General features: G+C 43.0%; 1 protein-coding gene across 9 annotated transcripts in view; it reads left to right on the top strand.

Annotated features, from left to right (window-relative positions):
- Positions 1 to 24989, top strand: part of lrp8 (low density lipoprotein receptor-related protein 8, apolipoprotein e receptor) — a 169236-nt gene that overhangs the window by 121918 nt on the left and 22329 nt on the right. For 8 of the 9 annotated variants that reach the window (XM_034582566.1, XM_034582565.1, XM_034582567.1 and 5 more), the window contains 8 exons: positions 2516 to 2890; positions 6456 to 6578; positions 8532 to 8654; positions 10931 to 11050; positions 11711 to 11836; positions 20094 to 20265; positions 23391 to 23615; positions 24445 to 24563. In XM_034582566.1, the coding sequence (XP_034438457.1) occupies positions 2516 to 2890; positions 6456 to 6578; positions 8532 to 8654; positions 10931 to 11050; positions 11711 to 11836; positions 20094 to 20265; positions 23391 to 23615; positions 24445 to 24563 (1383 nt within the window). Of the gene's footprint in view, positions 1 to 2515; positions 2891 to 6455; positions 6579 to 8531; positions 8658 to 10930; positions 11051 to 11710; positions 11837 to 20093; positions 20266 to 23390; positions 23616 to 24444; positions 24564 to 24989 lie in introns of all 9 variants that reach the window. The other variant, XM_034582560.1, reaches the window with a different exon arrangement.

Here is a 24989-nt window from a genome sequence, read left to right as displayed (position 1 = left end):
TGGATGGATGAGGTCTGGTTCCAATTTAAAATTATCAATGATCCTGGTTTGGTAAAACTCATTGAAAATATCATAGTCAATGATCAATTGGCAACTTTAATAAGCCGAAACATTTTAATCACTCTAGAACCTTTGTTTTTTCCTATTTGTAAAATACATGTATTTATCGCTTCTCTACTAACTCCGTTTAAAAAAAGGTTTGATTATCCAGGTATCGGTCACAAAGGAAGTAGCTGAACGAAGGTGAAAATGCAAAATAATTATTTCCCTACGAGGACCTTTCTGGAAGGATGAGTTTAATAAAGCCCGAGTCCCTCTGAGTCTCGAACCCAAACCAAGGTTGTTTTTATCCATAAGACACAATTTCAATGAATGAACGAACCACCTGTCTGTTTCTTTTGTGGAAATTGAGAGCAAGCTGCTCTCATCCCGATGGGAGCCATACTAACAAGCTGCCTATCCCAGCCTCACTGTTTACAGCGTGGAACACACTGACTGACCAACCTCCCTGATTCAATGAAAACTAACTTTAAAGTTTAAACAAAATACAACAACAACATAAAAACAAAAGTGTTTAGTCTGACACATCTTCATCCTCTGGGATCATGCAAAATATGTTTATTATTCTTATGAGCAAAAAGCTGTTTTGCACAGAAAGTAAAAAAATTTAAAATCCCTTTGTTTGCCCGAGAGTTTGTTTGCACAAACACCTTCTGTGACCCCTGAACCGCCGCAGCTTCTGCAGGGATGCTGCTGATGTTGTTTACATGCTCATGTTAATTAAATTACTAAGATCTGAGTGGGGGGATGATTAGCATGCTAGCAGTAATAGCTAGCAGGGAATCCGATAGCCTATTATCATAATGAGTCCCTTTGGCGCTCCGTGTTTTGGAGAGAGAGGGGGAAGCGTTTATGTCGGTCGCCCCGGAGAGGAGACTTACTTCAAAGTGTTGTGTTTTGTTTTTTGTTGCACGATACATGATTCAAATTGATTCGTCCAACCTGGATAGAATTAGATAATGTCACTGCTGGGATGTGGCAAAGAGGAAAAAACATGTTGTTTACCAGTGAAACACAAACACAGCACCACACACACACACACCGACACACCGACACACTCACAAATTCTCTACTTGCAATGCTGATATAAAATTTGTCACAGTTTTTGCGAATAATTTCCCTGCTGTCTGAAGCCCTGAGCTGCTGTGGAAGATGAAATCAACACATGCACAGACAAGCAGTCACATGAATATACTCAGTCTCTGCAGGTGCTCCTGTACAAATATGCACAAATACACAAACACTCTTGGAGGAGGGAGTTCTCCACTGCAGCTCTGCACGCATTCTTCTCATTACCCACCTGTTTATACTAATGTTGCACATGTTTTTTCGACCTCGTGCTTCCTATGGTCAGCCTCATGTTTATCTTTATTAACAGTTGCAGCCGTTGTTTAACGTGCTGAGGTTTTGCAGTTGCAGTTGAGATCATTCACTGTATGTAAAGATGGACGACACGTATCCGCTTCCTCCCGCTACCCAAAAATCAAGCCAACATATCCTGGGTACGAACCAGCCAGAGTCAGCCACGGCATCGAGGTCCCACCAATACACACACTCAACCAATCGTGACACAGTCTCGCCCATGAACGCTTGATCAAACATCAGAACTTCCCAAAATAACAGAAACCATCTTTAAGAACATTTATTTCACTTTCTGGTTTGGTCCATGTCCCATCCACTAACATGGATGAGTTATGGTTAATGACCTATACCACAGCCAACCACCAGGGGGTAAACAAGATGCTTAGGCTTCACTTTTTGGGAGCAGTCATGTCGTCCATCTTTATGTTCAGTCTATGGTTGCGACGGTGTTTATTTTTCTTAAGTAATTAATAATGCACTGAAGTTCACCTGTTATTTGTCCCTTGTTACTTTACCACCTGGTGCATATCGTCCTCCTTTGATCCTCCACCTGCGACACGTCCCTCCGCCTGACTTCCCAGGAACATGCACTTTAACTGAAAGCTCCTCAGCTCCGTGCACAGCGACCAGTTTGACTTCAGATCAAAGTTTTCCCTTTTTTGAACTCTCAACAGACACTAAAGCCCAGGAGCAAAGACAGAAGATGTGGAGTTGCTCTGAGTTCATTCGAACACCAACACTTGTCTTTCATTCCATCTCCAGAGGACGAGAGGGAGACATATCGCTTCATATATTCCCACTCCCCCGAGGAGTTTGAATATATGCAGCGATAAGTTCACTACATCTGTCCTCTAACTCTCATTCTCTCTCTTCTACTCCCACATGCGCTAATCTCTGCATCCAGAAGGCCTTATAACGCTCGTATGCTTTATTTTTAAGCTTTTAAAATTTACTCTATTAACGAAAAGTACAATGATTTATGTAGAAGATTAAACATTGTGTATATCGAACAAATACAATAGTTTATCTAAATGATGATAAATTGAAAGAATTGCTCCAAATGTTGACCTCTAGTATTTTCATACTCCTGCAGATGCCAAGGCCTGCCCCTCCAAAGATTTCCAGTGCCGTAACGGAAAGTGTCTGGCGCCGATCTTCGTGTGCGACGGCGACGACGACTGTGGGGACGCCAGCGACGAGGAGAAGTGCTCGTCACCCTCCTGCGGTCAGCACGAGTTCCGTTGCAACGACTCGGAGTGCATCCCCGCCCTGTGGAGCTGCGACGGCGACCCGGACTGCAAGGACAAGTCGGACGAGTCCATGGAGCGCTGCAGCCGGCGGACGGAGCCCCAGAAGCCGCGCTGCCCGGTGGGCGAGTTCCAGTGCGGGAGCGGGGAGTGTGTCCACATGAACTGGAAGTGCGATGGGGATGCCGACTGCAAGGACAAATCAGATGAAGCAAACTGTCGTAAGTCATAGTGGGTGAATAATAAGTGTGTGAATGAACGTGCGAGTGAAAGGCAACCAACAGATGAAGCTGACGTCTTTTTAATGATTATTAAAACAGCCCCAAGATCCCAAATTTATCAGACTTACAAGAATTTCCTGTTTCGCACAGCATGAAGTAACATTTCCCCAGAGCTACGAAACCCAAGAAAGAGTCATAATGTCGACATATTTCTTAATTAAAATGAACACAGCCAGTGTTATGAAGGAACTTAATGATTTCCAGCCTCCGGACAATGGACCTTACATCTCTACATACCGGGATGTCCAAAAACATTTTTCCCTTTCTGATCCCGATTCTGACACCTGGACTTTCTGAATTCATAAAAACAACAACTTGTACGTAGTATTTTAACAGCTGTAAGCTACTAACTGTATAGTACTAAGCTACTATTTACTTTATGTGGGACTTTCCAGTGTGTAATGTTGCCCAATGCTGACGACAGATCTGCTCGACCAGAATTTACTACATCAAAAAACAGTACTTGTTTTATCTGGGTGAAACTAATGTCCTTTAAAGACGTGGAATCTGATTGGTACATAGATTTACGTACTTGCTGATGCCTGATCCGGCATTTTCTGCATTACAGAGGCAATGTCTCCATTATAAATGACATCTCTAATTTACTTTTTACAATTACTATTATTTATTTAATGTTACTTACCTTGTTGTAATGAGGGAATTTCTCATCCAATTACTATTTTATCATTATTTTATGTAAATTATGTCCAATACTACAAAGGCCATGTTTAGTACTTACAGTATAAGGAGGGTAAGTTCATTCTCGGTTGGTGTTGAAGTATTAAAAAGTTAAAAGCAGCTTTTAGTGAAAGTGATTAATGGAGACGAATCGTACAATAATGTTTTGTTGTTGAACAACGGAACTAAAAGACTTCACATCGTCGGCAAAGATTATCTGACAAATCTCGTTGAGCCACCAAACGACTGAAGATCAATGCAAACTTTATCACGATGATCCATAGTGTGTGTTGCCGCGCAACCATGTGATCTGCCGAGGCAGGGAGACATCGCTGAGTGTGCAAGTGACCGTGTGTGTGTGGGGGGGGGGGGGGGAGTGTGTGTGTGTGTGGGAGGTGAAGGTCCTTCATCAAGCAAGACTCCCATCTGGTCTCCTCTTCACACAATTTCACACACACACACACACACACACACACACACACACACACACACACTCACAAACACCGCTCAGCGAGATGAAAGCAGCTTCACACATATGACATGATACACACACTTTGCTGCCACACAATCACACACACACACACACACACACACACACACACACACACACTAATGCTTTCACAGAGAAAATACCTGTGTTCATGTGTATCGTCATTGATTTGCACATTTTCATTTGGTTACAAATCCTGAAGCTGGAATAATCCCACAGTCATGGAGGTTTTATAAAATCTGTAAAAACACACAGTGAGTATAATCACTAAAAAAGCCAAAGTTCAATCAGCCTTTTCAGCGTATTGATCATTGATCATGATTCTGTGTAAATAATAGGACATAACTTTCTATTTTCTTTTAGATCCATATAAGGACGCAAGTTTGGGATGGGACAGACTTTTATTTGAATATAATTTGACAACAAGGTTTAAAAATAGATATGCAAATGAACATCACGGCCACATAGATGCACGCTCGAATGTTCCTGGTCTTTAATTCATCTCATCTGGAACAATACAAGATAAATAAGTCACGTTTTCCAGATCTATACAACACATGCTTCACAGGCTGTCCTTGTTTTAGATGCACTTATTGTTATATTCATTACAGGAGGTTGTAGGTGACCTTTAAGAAAATAGACCCTGTGTTTTTTAGAGCTTGACGAACGTATTGGTTGATCGATCAGCCGATATGAGACTTTCACAGACATGTTGATATCTGCATTAACGTTTGCTGATATGAAAAGTTATATTACAGAATATACAACGCAGTAAAGATCATATAAAAGTTTTTTTTTAAATTCCAGTATTTTTAGCTATATTAAGCTTCACTAGTAGCCTCACTACCAGATTATATCCACTCTGAAAACCTGCACCTACAGTTTGAAAGTTAGCTTTCTAAATAAGATATATTTAAAGATTCTGTTTTCTAGGATGTATGATCAAATGTTTTATGTTTTATTAATGCGCAGTAGGCCTTCATGAACAAGAACAAACCCGGTAACATTTCTGACAGAGAGAGACATCAATTCAAGTGGTGTTTCCTGCTCTACATGTGTCCGTGGCACCATCTGTCTCAATAACATAGTTTAGAGCTGCATGTATTTGATATGTATTTGATTGGATGCTCATCAAAGTGCGGATGAACGTGGGTGGGTGTTGGTTTGTGTCAGATGAGGTGTAATACTCTCAGATGTCTGTGTAATGTAAATGAGAACATGAGCCCAGCGCAGGGAGGTGAATCAGAAATGTGACAATCACTTCATACCTCCAGTTTGTTCTCTCCTCCTCCTCCTCCTCCACTATTCCATCAAGCTCGGCTCCTTCCCACCGACCTCGTCCCCTGGTTGCATCCACCGTCTTATTTCAAAACATCTGTCTCAATAATCCTGTGTTATTACAGACACGCTGAGACAAGCGAGCGTGAGCACGGTGGCAGGAGGTCAATGCATTTGAGGAACGGTTGAATCGCATCTCTCGGTTACTTCTCCCCTTTTCCCTCCTGCCACCATCTCTCCGCAGACGGCAATCCGGTATTATTACTATTCATCTCGGGGATTAATCATAATTAGCTGAGCTCAGATCCCAATCATGTGGCTGAAAGAATCAGCACATTTTTCTGATGGCGCAGGATTATGTCTTTCACACTTTGCTGAGTTTAGCATTAACATATGTTTGTCTTCATCCATCTATTTATGTATTCGAGCACCAGAAGTCTGAGTCAGCCTCCTGCAGCTCATGTAAACTTAACTTTTCATCATTTAACGTGTCTGCTCATCTACTGCGCATGTGTGAATTCGTGGACATGCACGCTGAAAGCCGTGCGTGTGACTGCGTTCTGATACAGTGATTGTGCGCCGTGTATTTTTGTGGCCTCTGCAGCAATTGATCACGTCTGCCTTCGCTCCCCCGGCAGAGCTGCTCCAAAACACAACGCATGAATAATGAAACAGTCGGTTAAAAAGACGAATGAGTTAAATAAACCTGCCCTCCGACGTTAGAGGAAGCAAACACAAATGCCTACAGTCTACAACACACACACACACACACACACACACACACACACACACACACACACACTCAATAGGTCACTGGATGAAGACTCTCCTCACACAGTGAATGAATACCTGCCTGGTTTTCTTTTCCATTGGGGCTTTTATTGTGCACGAAGGAGTCTTACTGTTGGATTTGCAAACCGTACTCACTTGTGTGTTTGTTTGAAAATCCTTGTGTTACGATCCTTTTGATTTATATCTTCTCATAGATTCTATTTTGACTGTGATGAAAATGTAACACGTCACTTAAATCTAACGTGTGTGTATGTTTGTTTCTCTCAGCGCTGCTCACGTGTCGGCCTGATGAGTTCCAGTGTGGCGACGGCTCCTGTATCCACGGCACCAAGCAGTGCAACAAAGTTCACGACTGTCCGGACTACAGCGATGAAGCTGGTTGTGTTAACGGTAAGAAAGCCGTGCAACATACACACAACTCCCTGATCACCAGCTGCACATTACATTTACCCCAAATCTTTATTTGTTTTAGTATTTGGAGAAACAAAAGTACAAAATGTCACGAGAAAACTAACCCTCTACAGGTGTTTCATTCGCTCGATGAATTCGAGAAGTCGACAACTCTAAAGTCGTCAGAACCCAAGGACAAAAAAAGGAGTTGGGAGGCTTCAAACACGTGGCAACCAATTTTTTCTAAGCCCATCTAATAGTGCCCCTAAATTTCAAATGTTGGCTTTTTGGTTAATATCGTTGTAAATCTCCCATTCTGTTGCTGAGAAAATTGGTGTTGCAACTCCTAAAAATGTTATCCCCTCATGCTTTACTCTTCTTTTCTTTGCAATACTTGATTTAGCACCAAAAAAAAGTCCCATTTCTACATTTTCCGGATTTACCCGGGGGATCACAGAGTATCACGGAATCACAGATGGTTACGTTTGGCTCCACTTGTTGATTCTGCCTCATGAATAAAGACGTAAATTGTGAAACTGCTAAGTACGAACGACAGAGGAGCGAGAATCAAAGTGTTTGAAGAGTCTCAGTATGTTAAGATTTTAAATCCCCTCTAATACATCCAATACGGCTTCACAGGTTTGTTTTTGCTTAACAACACACTGCATATGGCATAAACAAGCCTGTTTGCAATATTAGACAAGGAATTTCACCTCACTGTCACCAGGTAATAATTATTTAGAGCCTAGAGTATTTAAATGGATTTCCAACATAAATGAAACCAGTATAAATAAATATATGTCAAGGTGTCACTTGTTGTCTTTATGTTTTACTGAGATAAAGGCATCATCATAAGTTTATTCATCATTCATCCAAATTGATAGAATATATCCATTTACATGCAATAAAATGTATTTATCTTAAATATGAAGCTATTTAAAGTGAATATGGAGTCTGGACCTTTTACTTTCTTTTCACTGCATCATTTTGTGCTCGGCGACATCGTGCACAGTTACATTCACATGATATTCAAGGAATCTCGTCTCGCCAAACATCACCTCTCGCCCCGGCGCTACGTGTCGAGGCAGTGAACTTTATCTTGAACCCAGTGTTCTGAAGTGCAGCTGGGAAAGTGAAATTGATTTTTTTTTTTTCTTTCTTACTCCTCACAGTTTCCAAAAGGACACGGTGCCGTGCGTGTTCCTGCACCTGTACATTTGATAGAGAAATACAGAAAAAAGAAACAAGGACAAACAGGAAGAGGCTGTTTGTGTGTGTTTCAGTCACATTGAAAATGACATTAATAGTTTTACATCGCTAAGTTTGTGTCGCAAGAGCAAAACAACTATTTACATCTATTTATTGTTAATCTTGAGTCAGTCTGAATAAAATGAATCAGTTCACCAATATTCTGATATTAACCTAATCAACCCCATAGTCTGAATAAGACACTGTCACGTAAACAGCATTTTCTGATGACCTGAACCAGAATGAGGTTACTTGGAACAAGCAATAATCAAATCAAGCAATATTCTTTTAGCAACTTGTGTAAACACATAATGATATAATGTCTTATCCAGAATAAGGTCAACAGTGGGAATGTTGGTGGAGTCTTGAATTTCAACCTCACCTTCAATAAACCACCATTTTGGAAAATAAGTCAACACCTGAGGCAGTTTGTGAAATAAAGAAAAAACGTACATTGGATTCTGTGACGCATAATACTGCTGTATCATTGGTACCTTTAAATGATCAATTTGCTTCCTGGTGGGATTGAAGTTCCTGCTGCAGAAAACTAATTTGTCTTTAAAGACACAAACTAAAGACACAAACTAAAGACGCAAACTAAAGCCCCTGGACGCTGTGTACTTGTCGCTGTAGAGGGATGCAGTTCAGTGAGTGAAAGCCTATAATCTTTAACTCTGATTTCACGTTGTGTTTTTTTCGCCACAGTTACCAAGTGTGACGGGCCCAAAAAGTTCCGCTGCAAGAACGGCGAGTGCATCGACAGCGGCAAGGTGTGCGATAACGTGAAGGACTGCAAGGACTGGTCCGACGAGCCCGTGAAGGAGTGTGGTGAGATGATTCCCCTCCGCTCCCTCTTCACACTCTTCACACACACAGACACTCATTAGCTCCATCACCCCCCCCCCCCCAGGCGTACATGGATGTACATACATGTTAATGCATTAGCACCGGTGCACACACTTATTCCTCGGCATCATCGACTCCTTTTAATGTGGGTGGTCACTTTTCTTAGTAAAAGGATTTTTCATTTGATCAAGGCAGCGGGAATCGGGACGTTTTCTGAGCGGCCTTGTTGTGATCAAAGAGCCGAGCGCGTCTTCCCCAGTAGGGCGATCTGAGCCGGGAAGACGTGACCGGACTACGTTACCCACAAGCAGCCGCACGGATTATGCACACACCATAAATAATTACCACTCAGCGATGTTCAGTCACGGGTTTTACATCACAGGCAATGCAATCAGGCTGTAAACATAGTGAGGCAGCTGAGAGAAACATACCAGTTAATAAAATCCATCAAGTGAATGTAGCTCGTGTAATTGCAATTGAAGTAAGTTGAGATGCATCAGTGGAATTTCACGCGAGTGCATGTACAAGCAGATTTCTGTGAGATTACTGGAGGAAACGCTGCATCTGCGTCTTGTTCTGAAGAGACTGTGGCACATGGGTATATGCTACCACGGCATCGCCCTGTAACCACATCATTAACGTGACAGGATTTTCTATATGGATATCAAACCTAGTTGATCAGGAGCCCAGTGTACTTGAGTCCTCTGCAGCAGCCACGTGTTCCGACCCGACGTTTGCTGCATGTCTTCCCGTCTCGAAGTCTCGAAGTCGAGTGGTGCAGCGCTGCCAAGTTCTTCATACTGAATAAAATATCTTTCTTTCTTTACTCGGTTGGTTTTGTTGAGGTGTAAACTGTGTACACAAATTTGGAATAGCATTAAAAATACGAAGATTACTATTGAAGGGGAACTCAACAGATTGCACATAACAATTTGTAAAGTAGTCATGGGAGTACTAGTTAGCTTGGTTACCGTAGTAACCAGTGATGCTGTAAGGTTCTTTAAACCATTTTTTTGTCCTTCAGATGTAAAGAGCGAGAATACAGAAGCCACATCTAACAGAGACTTGAGTGTCCCCTTGTTTTTTGGCCAATAGACTTTAATATTATGTTGATGCAAAGCTGTTACACTGATATATAGAATTTATTAGGCTTTCTATATAGATTTCAGCCTTATAAGCAATTTTTTTTCCTGTTAAAGCTAATTTTCTGAGTCTTTACTTCCATATTTCTCTCCGTCAGTCTCTCTCAGTCTCTGTTCTTCCACTCTCTCTACCTGTAGCCTTGAAGCTTAAATCTTTAATGTAAACCGGTAATGAAGTACCAGCTTTAGTTCTCGGGCAGCTATCCCTCTCTCCTCCCCGGAGTGCTGCTGAAAGCTAAAAGGATAAATGGAGGCAGGGAAACGGATACAAATAGAAGGGGACACGGAGGAAAGGACGACTGAGAGACAATCTGTTCTGCTAAAAAACAAAACCAGGAGGAAATGAGATGAGAGGGTGAAGGAGAGCATGTGCTCGTGCAACAATAGGCTTCATAGCCGAGTGGCACCTGGTACATGAAGCCAAGTTCCCTGTTGGAGGATGGATTGTTTCCAGGTGCGTTTGGCTCAGACTGCTCCTGTGGGCCATGAGCCGGCACGCAAGCAGACTCACATAACAACCCTACACACACACACACACACACACACACACACACACACACACACACACACACACACACACACACACACACACACACACACACACACCTCTGTGTCTCTTTTTCTAAGCCCATCTTTTCTTTTTCAAGTCACCAACTGTTTCTTCAGCTTCAGTGTCCCAAGTTTGTTTCCCGACGTTTGGCCGACTGTATCGCAGAGGCCAAACCAAAACACGATGGTCTGCTCTTAGCAGGATTTCCGTGATTTGCGTCACAAGCTTGTCCCGCTCTTACCGCTGTCTCCTAGCAACAGAGCTGCAGTTGGACACAACGAGAAAGTTTTTATGCCCCTTGGTTTTTTAACATGTGTAGCACCAGTCGTTCGCTTGAGTTGAAGCCTGATACTTAAAAACAAAAGTTATCAAAGCGCAATGAATCTTGGGATTGGTTGGCCGGAAGAGCGTCCACCCATCGGACTGCAGCAATATGGGAAAACATAGTAGCACCGCTGTGATGCAATCGAACTTCAAATGCAGCCCCTGAATTTAGACACTCCTTTCCTTTCCTTGCCTCCATGCCTCACTCTTCCTCCGCCCTTCCTCCTCTTCTCTCTCTGCAGGCTTGGACGAGTGTGCAGACAACAATGGAGGCTGCTCCCATGTATGCAGGGACCGCAGAATCGGTCACGAGTGTGACTGTCCCTCCGGCTACAAACTCCTGGACAAAAAGACTTGTGGAGGTAAATTAAAAAAACTACTACCGAACCTTTTTTTTGCTTTTGCTTTGAAGAACCCTGTGATTGGTTTGAAGAAGCGTTACATAACTTGTTTAGGACTTTAGATTGAAGGTGATTGGTGGTTCCTGCGTTCAGTAGAGACATGGAGCTGGGCTGCGTGGTAGCAGAGGTAAACTGCTGCTGTAAAAATACTTGTTTATTGCAGGTAATAAATATTATTTCACTCTTTAATAAAAAATTACAGTGAGACATTCTGGATTCAGGAGAAGTTTTAAATTGGAGCTGTTACTTGACCAACGACAACTGACTGTAGAGTCCGAATACAACATCTGAAAAGTTCTATAATTAATTGGAAAGAAAGAAGAAATAAAACCCTTAGAAGAAGAAATAAAATCAAGAGTGGTACAACAGTAATAATAATAATAATATTAACAATATGTCAATCCCAGAAACTCAATTATGTGAAGTGACGATTTCCTTCAGAACATAAACCAACGCTTCTCTTATCCCTCATTCTTAAGACATTGATGCCTGTGTGTGTGTGTGTGTGTGTGTGTGTGTGTGTGTGTGTGTGTGTGTGTGTGTGTGTGTGTGTGTGTGTGTGTGTGTGTTTTGTCTATAGCTTCTTTCATCTTTATTTATGAGCCATATTTCTGTCCACAGACATAGATGAATGTGAGAATCCAGACGCCTGCAGTCAGATCTGCATCAACTACAAAGGAGATTATAAGTGTGAGTGCTACGAAGGCTACGAGATGGACCCTGCCTCCAAGACCTGCAAGGCCGTGGGTGAGCCATATATCACACACACACACACACACACACACACACACACACACACACACACACAGTATAGAGGTAAAGACACACACACTATCATTGATGGATGATCTCACCAAATTCACAGAGACCCTCTCTTATACACACTTTGCTTGCTTTCCCAGTCCAGCAGCCCTAACTACAGAGTCACATCCCACACTATTCTCACACTGTGGGACTGTGTGGAAGGAGGGTCTCGCTCTGTATGCAGACCCTGCTCAGCAATCTGTGCAAAGATAAATATTTGCCATCTTTCTCTGCAGTCCCCACTAATGAAAAGTTTGCAGCCAGCTGCCTCGGCTCTCCTTGGAGTGTCGAGGGAAGGCCGTTGTGTGGGAAGCGTGCTGCCCGCTCGGTAAAGGACACGAGCAGGGTCTTTGCCTCTCGTTGGACTGGGTAAATACTCTGGGACGGTGCTATGAATGAGAATGAAATCATTCAATTCTCAAAGCTGCACTTGGTTCAAATGCTGCTAAACGATGAGCGGCTCATGTCCTGAGGTGGAAATGCACTGTCGTTTCTTAGCTGCACTGATGGTGCCCGGGATACACAGTCATCGGTCACATCCACAGAGAAGCCTGGGAACCCGCGTCCTCGCATCTCAACCAAAGCCTGTGAATAAAGATGGACGATGCATCTGCACTTCCTCCCACAAGCAAGAAACGAAGCCATAATATCACAGAGGCAGACGCTGCCGTCTTGCACCAATGATGTTGTTTGGAGGCTGTGCAGTAGTGACCGAGCGATGGAGCTGATACATGCACCGGACCAAATTCTTTATTAAAACCAAACTTGCAGATCAGTGTGATAAGAAATACCTAAAATAATTATTTGACGTGTGTTTGGATATTTCATTTTGGCCCAGGTCCCATCCACTAACATGGAGGGAAGTGGGGTTTATGACCTGAAGGAGCCGTCATGTTGTCCAACTTTATTTACAGTCTACAGTCTCAACTTGACTCCACTCGAAGCTTTAGTGTTCGTCCTTCAGTTGTAGGTCAGGTCAGCTTTTGCCAAAGAGGTCAAATCTAGGTTTAAAATGTAAAAGTAGCTGTACGTTAAACTGCCTTTTTGAAAGGTTCAGCGCGAGGTCCGTGTGTTTTTAATCAGCCTCCTCCACACTCCGTCTGTTACAGCTGGCTTTAGCGATAACGACGCCGCCTGTCAACAACCACTCAAACACCTGCGGATAACGTTTCCCGACAAATAAAAGCTTCGGCTGTGCAGTGATGTTCTGATTAAAGAGGATATTCCGCGTGCTTCACGTCAAACTGTGCCAAAAGGAAAACAAAGAATCCTGCGACGTGGCAATCACTGTCACCTCAGACGTCCACTTGGTAAAATAGAAATCACCAAGAAAGTGCTGGATGAATGCTGGGCGCTTAACGCTGTATGAAACGCACAACAATTTATTCTTAATGGTTAAAATAATAGTAATAGCTGTAAGTGCAGCGATTAAAGAGGATTAGAAAGTATAATCGGTGCATTATCAGTGTTTTAGGTTTCCCACAGGTCCTTGAAATTGTTGAAACTTTGGGAATTTAAGAAAAAAAACAAGGCTTTGAAAGTTTTTGAGAATGGACATAAATATGCATGGTTCATTAAAAGTGCTCGGATATATATCCCCCATGCAAAAATAGAAATTGAGGCTCTTTTGATCGTTTTTCTTTCCATGCCACTGTCTCCTGTGTGTTTCCCCACATGCCTCTCAGCTGTTCATCTTGTAAATAAATCTCTGTCGCACAATATATCGTCGAGCACTGTGTCAGGAAAGCGGGGGGGAACCACACAGGCTGACATCGCTGCAAGACGTTCACACTTTCTGTGTGCAAGCTTGCTTGTTCTAATTATAACAAGAATGGCTCACACTCATAGAAATCAGTCCCTTAAACCTGTCTGATTTTCATCTAGATCCATGAATTAATCCCTCGCAATGTTTAAGAAAGTGACTTTAAATTGCTTGATCCACCCTTTAGTCCAGATCTGGATTACTTGGCCCATGTGCCATCCTTCCATCGAGTTTCGTGGAAATCCCTTCATTGTTTGAACCCTACTGACAAACCAACCAACCAATAATACTCTTGTGGTAAGAATAATGAACCGTGACACAAGCTTTTCTGTGTTGGGTCCTTGAATTTGAGCGAATTGGGGTGTGAAGTCCATTAAAAGTCGTTATCTCTGATGTTTCTGAAGATGCGAGAACCCTGATCTACTTTATAAAATTCTATCGGAGACATAACCCTTTGCTATAGCAGCATTAATGCCTTGCAACTACACCCTCTCCTACACTGAGAATGGAACCGTCAACTGATTGATTTACTCTGCAAATTAACTTTTCTGCAGGAATAGAGAGAGAGAGGAGAAGAGTGTTATTAGTGATCCCCGGCATCGGTCTTCGGTTGAGTCATTATAGGCTGAACTGGTCTGGTAATGAGAGAGCTTAGAGCAGAAAACAGGCCCTCACTCTTGTGCTAAGTGGCATAAAAACCCCCATTGATTGCTTCATGTGTGTCTGTGTGAATCTTTATTACTGTTAGGCCGAGCAAACAGTCCCTGTCAGAGGCCGAGGCGTTTATTAGAGGGTAGGACGGGCAAACAGAGGAGGGGAAGAGACAGATAGATGGATGCGTTGCGTGAATATCTCTCTGCTCATTGAAGTAATGCAGAGATGCGTCCGCGCTGTTGATTGCTGCACACGTTATTTGTGCAGAATGGACAGAAAGTGTGCCGGGGCCGTTGTTTACGTTGAGGTTTATTTATTCAGAGGCATAAATAGAGATGGGACTGTAAATATAGAGATGGCTGCTTGGTGAAGCTGAGGTAATGTGGACTTAATGCAGCCACAGTGAACTCCTTCTAAGACACACACACACAAAGACATCAGCAATTTTCTGGTCACACAAAGTTGCATTGTGTGATGAGATCCGACACGTGTCAAGTGTCACATCAACTAAACTAATAAACAAGTGAAATAAACAAGGCTACTTATTTGTGCCTCCTCTATCTCGGAGGCATTACAGCGTCAACATGACGTTAGCATATTTATGCATTTCCCTAATAGTGCAAGATGCCTGTGAGCAAAGTTAAGGCTCCTTTGTGCTGATTTTACGTACAAAAACAGACACGTCCATTTCAAACCATGTAACTGCCACTTGTTTGTGTTTTTTAGGTTAGCATTGTTGTTAAGCCATGCATCCACTAGAGGGCACCCTGTTGACTCTCTGACAGCAGGGTGAGGTAACGTCTGTAGTTTCTTAACGACTCACAAAGTCTCCTTTCAAGTTCCACCTCCGTCCGAAATTTCCTCTTCGTGTTCAGTGGTCGTCTCACTTGAACTATTGGCTACACGCGATTTCTGGTGGTACTGCTCATTTTCGTCAGTTACGTCCATATCGGTAAGTTTTCAGAATACTTGTACAAATTCTGACGAAATGAACACAGCGTTCTTCAAACTGTGCCGGAGGGAAGGATCAATCCTTTTCATTATCTAACGTGGAGCCTAAATAAGACTTTACTCTAAACCTAAAGCGGGAAAGTCTGCTGTGTAGCGTGAGCATTGCATCATTATCCTAAAACTTTAGATTAGACGCTTTAGATTTAGATTTTTATCACAAAATAACATGAAACTCTTACACTGCGTTTCTACTTAAAAGTTAACTCCCAGGTTGGACTTAAAATATGTTCTCTCTTCCAAACTGGTGCTTTTTGTGTTCCCACACTGCAGCAACCATTAGGTCCCCTGGAAAAACCCTTACTCTACACAAATTGCATTCATTGTTTTTTTATGTTTACACCTTTAGGGTGTGATACCACTCACTGAGTCATAAACTTTTAGATATTATTGTTTATTTATAAGAGATAAAAGCTGTGTGTTTGAAGTGGATAGAAGAAGGGAAGGAATAACAGCCGATCCACACAAGTATTTTCTTCAACAGTTCGTAATCTTCCATAAATACAGGGAACCAGACTTGAAGGGATTTAAAAGGGTAAAGAGCAAGAGACAAAATGAACAAAGGACAGTATCACCTATCCCCAATTTCTCAGAGTATCATCAGTAGCACCAGGAGAAAAGCTGCCCATGTTAGTGGCCCATAAAAACATCCATTACAAATTTGCCATCCGCTGCAGACAGCCACAATTCAGCCTAAACATAATCATAATACTAATATATAATAATAATCATAATCATCTGGAGATATCCTCTTCAGTAATGTTCCTACTAAGTTTGGTGAAACTGTGCTTTAGTTATTTTGTACACAGACACAAAGAGGGATCTGTGTTATTACCTGGCACCAAGGACAACTTTGGATGTTCGGCGGAAACATTTTGAATACATGTAAATTGCTCTTTCACAACAGTAGACAAATGAGCCCTTTAATGAAGGCCTCGTCGTCAAATGAACGACGAGGCCTTCCAATGAAATGTCCAGACAGTTGAGTTATGAAGGATCAGTGGGAACAGACCACAGGTCAGCTCATACAGAACCGGTTGATAAAAGCAGCTCAACTGTCACAACGATGCAGAGAAAGTTTACAAACCGCCTCCGGTCCAAAGTCCTGCTTTCCCGTTTCTGTTCTTCTTACCTTTTTCTTGTTCTCTGTCTTGTCTCGTCGACAGTGTCCTGCAGACTTAACCACGGTGCCAAGAGCAGTTTGTGCCACACTTGACAGTTTGAGCACACGCTTTTCAAAGCGGGTTAAAAGCAGTGGTCACGTTTTCCCCCATAGTCACAAGATTTTGCCATGGGGCCTAAGATGTGGTTGAACACTGTAGCCTCATCTCAGAAGTTGTTTCCTGCAGTTTGAGTCTTTTAACCTTAGTATTTCTCTTCCTGTCGACGAAGCCCAGTCAACAAAGTCCTTACCGCAAATTTGACCCTTCTTTTTGGAATTTACATGGAATTACCTCATTTCTTTTAGCTAAGAAAAGCAGACATTCATAATTATTTTGACTATGAGCAGATGGAACATATGTCAAAGCTAATACAAGATCCTGTTTTGAAACCATTTCGATTTTGTTAATGGAAGCGAATAATGACACTTGCTGTCAATTTTTGAAATCCTAAAATTGTGTGAAATAAATAATCAGTAATTTTATTTCTGAAGAACGTTGTAAGAAAACATCCATGTTATTTTCAGGCTGTCAAAAAGCATTTGAAAACAGGTCAAATTGAACCCAAGGACAACAGGAAGGTTAATGAACCTGCTTATCACGTTTAATTTTCTCTACCAGTAGGAATTTTGCCAATAGAAATCCTGAACACAAATACTAATTGCAATCTGCCTTCTGTTCTGTCAATGACTTATCAACCTTTTCCTTGTCAAATCCTTCAAAATGCAGATGCACCAAAAGTTGCACAATCTTTATTAGAAGAAGAAAAGGCAGTTGTTTCTGCCGGAGACTCTGCCGTTCCACCACAGAAATAATGAAGTGTTATATAACGTCCTTTGTCACGAGGAATGCCAGTGAGTAGGATGACTTTTTGGACACAAGCTGTTCCCCGCTGCAGCATCTACTCATTATCCTATAGCCTGGTCTGTAACAAGCACAGCTGACGTGTGTGTCGACTTCCAGACATGAACAACACCCCTATAACAACCTGCTCCAGTGTGGGCACCTTCACACCGGCTGCAGCTAAACTTCCCCATCAGCCTGCACAATTTCACACTTAATTTTCTGACCTTTCTGCCTCTTTATGTGGATTTCTCCTCTTACTTTGCATATCTCCTCAACATAAACAGCTGCTTTTGTGCAAATCAAATCAATGCCGCTGCAGTGGCTGACGGCAACTCCCCAGCACGTATTTATCTTTTCACCACATTATCTTAATTAGCCAACAGGGCCGGGCCCTAAACTGGCAGCGGCGTATTAAGAAATATCTAGGGTGCCGTGTTTTTGTTAAGAAGGCTGACTGTTGCTCTGCCGGGATCTATCAAGGGGAGAAAATATTGCACTTTTTGATGACATCTCTAATGCCGTGGCCTGGAGAAAAAAAGCGACTCAGCTTTACTTATTTTTTTCCGCCTTGAGGAGGACATATTGCGGTGACAACAGTGATGAAGGATAAGAGATCCGGATCCATCTCTGTCCTTATTATACTTACTTTTCTTATTTTCTTCCTGTCGCTCTCGCTCTCCTCCTCCGCCCACCTGACCTGCTTTCCACCGCTGTCACTTCATCTGTATTTTTCTTCCTTCCCTTAATTACATCTTCTTACTCTTCATATTTCTATGACTCTACCTGCATCCTGCATCTCTCTCTCTCTCTCTCTCTCTCTCTCTCTCTCTCTCTCTCTCTCTCTCTCTCTCTCTCTCAGCAGGTGAAAATGATGGTTACAAACCCAGTAGTCAGAGGAAAATGATTGAATCCAACAGCAGTAGAAATGTAATATTTTCTCCCTGTGCAGTAGACCATAGTAAACCTGGGCTGAGGAAACCTATTGAGGCATGGTTGGTGGTTCTGTTTGTGCGCGTTTGTGTGTATGTGCATGTGTGTGTGTGTGTGTGTGTTTTACAAGCCATGGTTTACTGGACAGTGGGGAGTGAGGAGTGTCATGACAGATAAGAAGGAGACAGAAAATGAAGGAAAGGAGATGGAAAATGAGATTGGTTGGGAATCGCTGAGAAAAAGAGCAAAAAAGATGAAGAAAGAAACAGGTAGAAATTCAGCACAAAACAAATTCAAAGATAAATCATGAACGTACAGTTTGATAGACAGTAGGTAGAAAGAGCCTGACTAATAGTGTATATCAGAATAGTGTGTGTCTGTGTAACACGGAGCAGTGGGACAGGGGCCGAGGTGAACTGAGGGGCAGATCATGACAGCGCTAAAGACGGAGTTGACCTTGTCGGCTGCATGAGAATTATTCAAACGCTGGAGTCATGCTCACCTTCAGCGTGCTGAAAAATGGTGCCGCAGGTGAACCGATGTGCCAGCGAACATCACGCACCGTGTGCACCTGAGGACCAGAGAACAAAAATACACTTTTGACACACGGGTTGGCTGGAAATAGAATGGTAGTGTGTCATCTCTCGCTGTTGGGATACTTTATTCACATGCATTGTGTGTGTGTCCGTGTGTGTGCCTGTCCATGTGTGTCTGTGTGTGTGTGTGTGTGTGTGCGTGTGCGTGTGCGTGCGTGTGCGTGCTTTGTTACAGCAGGACACTCTCACACATCAAGGTCAAAGCGTTCATTGTCATATATACAGTCCTGTACAATGAAACTCTTTCTTTGCCTTCCACTATGAATACCGTACATAACATTATTGTGTGTGTCTGTGCGTGTGCGTCTGCGTCATTATGTAACTGTCATGATTCTGCACTCACCAGTAGCCTAAGTATTTTAATAGAAAAGAGTGTAGGTGGTTAACAGTGCTACTGAAATGGGAAAAGCACTTGAACATGCTGATGGATTTACAGCCTTTAAGAGTGCAAACTGTAAACAGACAAACTAAAATGGGTGTTTAATTCTAAAGTCACTTAAACAGGATTTCATATTTGTTGGATAGTGGATCTCAGCAAATATCAGTGGCTGTGGCTCAAGAGTAAGAGTGGAAGGTCGGTGGTTCGAATCCCGTCTCAGTCCCTGCCGATCTGTCCCTGGGAAAGACACTGAATCATATGTGTGCGTATAGAAGCTCTGCATGAATGTGAGTGGGACTTGGACTCTAAAGCACTTTGAGTATTCCAAAAGAAAGTGGTTAAGTCTTTTTATCATTTTACTGTTTAACAGTAGGGATGTGAAATTATTCAAAGAAGTTCTTAAAAACATTTATATCAAATCTGCAATGTTGACAATATTCACCTCTTGTCAAGCTTGTAACACACAAGAAGATGATGGCATCAAATTGTACTGATGGTGAGCGGCAGCCTGAAGATGTCAGGACGTCTGTCGACACTAACAGACATGACACAGGTTTTTAGATGTGTGGCACAATTTGTGGGTCATTGTCAAGATCAGCTGTTGTTTCCTTGTCACATGTCCACTGTTATATTTATGATTGACAGTGTAATGACCCATGTCTAGTAGGAAGTGGGCTGAGAATGATTAATGTCCTCGATTGGCGTCACAATAATGGTCATGAAGGGTCTCCACCTTCCCCCTGAGCTCCGCAGCCTCCCTGTCCAATCTCGCCAATGTCAAGTCATAAATAAATGGCGGAGAATGTTCTTCAGGAGAAGTCCTTATACATTATTGTGACATTAATGTCTTTTCCTTCTCCATCAGGGAAGAGTCCGTACCTCATGTTCACCAACCGCCACGAGATCCGCCGCATCGACCTGCTGAAGAGCGAATACACACAAGTGGTTCCCACGCTGAAAAACGCCGTGGCCCTGGATGTAGACGTTTCCACCAACAAGATGTTCTGGTGTGATTTATATCATCGTAAAATATACAGGTACACACACACACACACACACACACACACACACACACACACACACACACACACACACTGGGAGTACAGTACGTATGATTTGTGCTGCCCATAAAAAGCATGAATGGTGGAGCACAGAGTCGGGACTTCAGGAGTTTAGATAACACTCTTTCCTCGTCCTTCTGTCATTCTCTTTCTCCCGCATCCATCCATCTTGTCTGCTGCAACTTGGCACACCTTCTGGTGGCGTGTCAGTCCCACATGGTGTGTGTGTGTGTCTGTGGGTGTGTCTGTCGGTGTGCGTGTGAGAGAGAGAGAGAGAGAGAGAGAGAGAGAGAGAGAGAGAGAGAGAGAGAGAGAGAGAGAGAGAGAGAGAGAGTGTCAATCACACCTGCAGGGCTCTGTCACCCGTCTGACAGTAAAGGTGGAGCTGTACGTCCTTCGCAAACACGTGTGCACACATGCAAGTTCATTCACAGTGTGTATGTGTGTGCGTGTGTCACCCTGGCGGCTGGCAGGTAGTGGGAGGGGTCCTCTATCATCTCAGCCGAGCCATATGCTCCCTTTAATTTCACTGCTTCAATAATCACCACCATTACTCATCTACATGTACACACACATTAACACACACATGCACATACTCCAACACACATTCAAGGTTCTCGTGACAGAGCGAGGACAGATGGTCTAATACGTCACGATAAAGTCTACTTTGAAAACAGCAAATAAACACACAAACACTTGTGGCTCAAATTGTCCAGTTTAATCTACTTTGGTTGTTTTTGCCTCATTTTATTTTCTTCATTTCATCCTTTAAAAACAAACTTTCTTTTATTTAAGTATAAAAGTGAACCAAGTGTTTTTTGTTGCATGTTTTTCGTGTTGGGGTTAGGTTCAAAGTTGCTTTACCCCAATTAGAGAGAAAGTCCAAACACTTTGTTTCTTCATTTCCGGAATTCTTTGCTGTTTCCTTTGATTGCAGTTGTTTTAGTTTTATCTAAATGATCGATCCCACCTCCTGCTCAGACGTCTTACTCTCCACAGAGGTAGTTATCCCTGTGGTACAAATACGTTTTATCACATGGAATTAGCTGTTTACTTAATGGCGATCTTTCCTCATTGGCCCCCGACCGTGACGTTTTCTTTTTTCAGGCTAATTCAGAGTGATTAGCATGCTACGGGTCGATGACTTGTTATCTTCCCCCCCATGATGGAGATGTCTGTTGCAAACATTAATACAGCCAATTAAAGATGCAATCTGCTCGCTGTATTGGACTCATCTCTCTCTGTCCTATTCCTCATTGCAGTCCTACCCCTCCGTTCATCCTCCAACCTGTTCATCCCCGTCTGTGTACACATTTTAACTGTAGTGAGTAAAAAGTCTGTGAAAAAATGTGGCAGTACAGTCAAATATTGGAAGTCAATTACCTATGCATGATATATCAGCTAGAATATGTTCTCCAGGCTTTGTAAAAGTTTGTTAAAATATTTGTTTTCACGGTGTTTGGCTGATTTTGTGGGAATTTCTAGGATTGGCCAATCAGCTGGACTCAAAGTGCTGAACACAACCACTGAAACAGGATGGATTTAAGTATTTAAACACAGGGAATAAATGTTCTGTGGGAGGGGAGGCTGACCAGTAACAAGGGAAGCCATCACGCCGAGGTGAAGGGGGGGGAAAGGGGGAGTCTGGGGTTCAGATCAGAGTGTGGCTGAGGAGCTGTCAGAGCGTGACAGGTAACTGGAAAGAGCAGATGTAAAAAAACAAAACAATGATCAGGATACAGACAGCGAGGCACAAAAACAAGTCTTCCACAATACAAGCTGGGATCAGACAAGGTTTGTCCAAAGCTTGAGCACCACGAGTCAAAACCATGTTCTGGCACTGTAGTGGTTTTCAGGCCAGTTCTGGTATTTTACAACCTGGACCCTAATAAGATAGCATCATAGCCACTGCTGCCGTGTCGCGGCTGCCGGCAAACACGATCAACTTAACCAGTTCCAAATGTTTTTGCTGGAAAAATACCGTAATTCCCCTTTAAATACTCGGAGGACAACAATGAGGTGGAGGTCACACCTGACCAACACCACATACTAAAAGAGTACAAAGTGTGGGCAAAGCATAACACACACAAGCAAGCATGAACTCAAAGGATCCCAAAGGTTTCCCCAATTCTAACAGAAACATAACTTTTTATCCCGGCTTACATGGAGCGCTGCTGCATGAGGAACATGAGGGATTTCATCCAAGTCCACTTGGCCTCCCTCGTTTTAATTTGCCCCCGGACTGAGAGACAGGTGTTGGATCCATGTTTTAAACCCTGAGACACGAAAGAGAAACCTCGCATTATCCATCACAAAGCAGCAGCAGCAGCAGGTTAACTTTTACCCCATGAAGACGTCTGGAGAGTCAAACACTAATTAACAACACATTCTGCTTCCAAGTCTCCAGCTCATCCATCTCCACCTCATCCCTCGCTCCAACTATCCCACCTGCCTCCTCCTCCGTTAGGCTGCTCCTCCCATCCACACTTCTCTCCATCGTCCGTGTGCTCTTTGCAAACACATCATGACGGGGGTGTTAATTGTGACGTTGTGTTTCCCAACCTTCTAACAAGACTATAATGTTCTATGTCAGAAAATGTGCGACGAGTGAAGGCCTTGAAGGAGCAGAGGAAAATGAAAAGAAAATACAGGGACAGAGGAATCAATGGACAGAGAGTCGGTGAGAGGCGTGAGGAAAATGTAGGAAATTGAAAAACCCAAAAGACGGACACACACAGATTGGAAGAGTGACAAAAAGGAAAAAGAGAGGCAGGTTGTTTTGTAAGCTGCTGATAGATGAAGACAGACTCATTCTCCCTGAGAGGTGCTGTCTGGTGGGAGGGCTCAGGTTGTTATAGAGGTGTCAGGTCTGGCTGCCCCTGACACAGCATCATCCTGAGTAAAGATTACCCAACATGTCCGACTTGGTATTAAAGCCATGTAGTACACAACCAGAGTAGACAGCAGCGATTCTTCTGAGTACAACTTTTTGTTGTTGTGGATTTGTTGCCGGTTTCTTTTTCTGCCTGCTCTGCAAATTATTGGATTTTCCATCGTTTCCATAACACTGACTCACACACCTCTCCTCTGCCGTCCACCAGTGCTTACATCAACAAGGCCAGTGACTCGTCGCAGCAGGTGACGCTCATCGACTCGCTCCAGTCCCCCGAGGGCCTCGCAGTCGACTGGGTCCACAAGAACATCTACTGGACGGACTCGGGCAACAAGAGCATCTCCGTTGCCACGGGAGACGGCAGGAAGAGGAAAGTGCTGATAGCCACCGAGCTGAGCGAGCCGCGGGCCATAGCGGTGGATCCGCACCAAGGGTGAGTTTGGGGGTGGAGGGATTAAAGATGAGGAAGAGGCTGAGCGATAGGATGCAAGTGGAACAAGCGTGTGGCTGTCAATGACTACATTTACATTGAGAGCAATATTCAGACACCTGACCTTATTCTGATTACCACATTCTTTTTGATTGTCTTTATATACTTCTTTACACTGGAACCAAGGGCATGTGTCATCAAGCAGTTGGTAAATTCGGCAAAATGCTGTGAAAACTCCAATAGGACGTTATTACATTAAAACATATATATTGTCTATATAATGTGTATTGTTGCTTATTTGGAGTATGATCTTATTCAGGATATGTTATTTAGAAAATGCTGTTTACATGAAGTCGTATTCAGACTATTGGTTTTATCAGGTTAATATCAGAATCTTTTTGTCCATATTAACACGTCTATTGTCTCCAAATAGGCTAAAAGCACAACATTATTACGTAGGAACAAACTTTGCCCTCCAGCATTTTGACTACACCATCACAAAACTATTCCTTGTACTGCAGCGATCAGTTTGATTAAGCAGTTTAACAATTATTTGCGGATTCAAGCTTTGTCTCGGCTCATTAACGCTATAAACCTAGACGAGCATGAAGGACACACCGATGAACCCAGGTTTTCATTGGTTTCTTTTTGTCACACATACACACACATTTGAAAGGGTCCAAGTTCACAGGGCACGCTGTTTGGCTTTTAACGTGAAGTCTTCAGAAGTTAAATTGTTGAATTTGTTGAGAGAAAATAGGATAAAGACAAACGGGGACGTTGTGTGAATTCATCCTGTCAATCACTAACTTGTCGGCACATCTCCTCACAGGTTTATGTACTGGTCAGACTGGGGAGGTCAGGCCAAAATTGAGAAGGCTGGGATGAATGGAGTGGACCGACAGGTTTTGGTGTCTGAACACATCGAGTGGCCCAACGGAATCACCCTGGGTAAGGAAAATAAAAATCTCTTGGAATATGGCAGATACAAATCTACAATATTAAAAAAATCCAGGTTACAGTGCTTTTGAAGGGAGAGAGAAATTCAGCACAAGGAAAAAAGGGACGGAGAGAGGGAGAGAGGCAGAAAGAGACAAACAACGAGAGTGGAGAGTAGAAAACAGTCGAGGGTTGCAGCAACCTCTGAGTAGTTCTTATTGTTATAGCTCAGTTTGTGTCTGGCTCTCATCAATCAAGCCAGCGAACACGGGCCGCCGAATTAATAAGCCAGACGCCGTGTGCCATCGATACCTCCCATCATCCCATTCAACTCCCTCCGCGGCCCCGGCCAATTTCTCTCAGCGGCCCTTCGCCTGCGGGAGAAGGAGACGCACGCGGTCGCCACACTCTGTGGAATTGAGGTGTCGCTGCATCTGT

The sequence above is a fragment of the Hippoglossus hippoglossus genome, chromosome 4 (genome assembly GCF_009819705.1).
Source record: "Hippoglossus hippoglossus isolate fHipHip1 chromosome 4, fHipHip1.pri, whole genome shotgun sequence".
Classification (NCBI taxonomy): Eukaryota; Metazoa; Chordata; class Actinopteri; order Pleuronectiformes; family Pleuronectidae; genus Hippoglossus; species Hippoglossus hippoglossus.
Note: the sequence above shows the minus strand (reverse complement) of the source record. Positions and strands in the feature narration are given on the sequence as shown.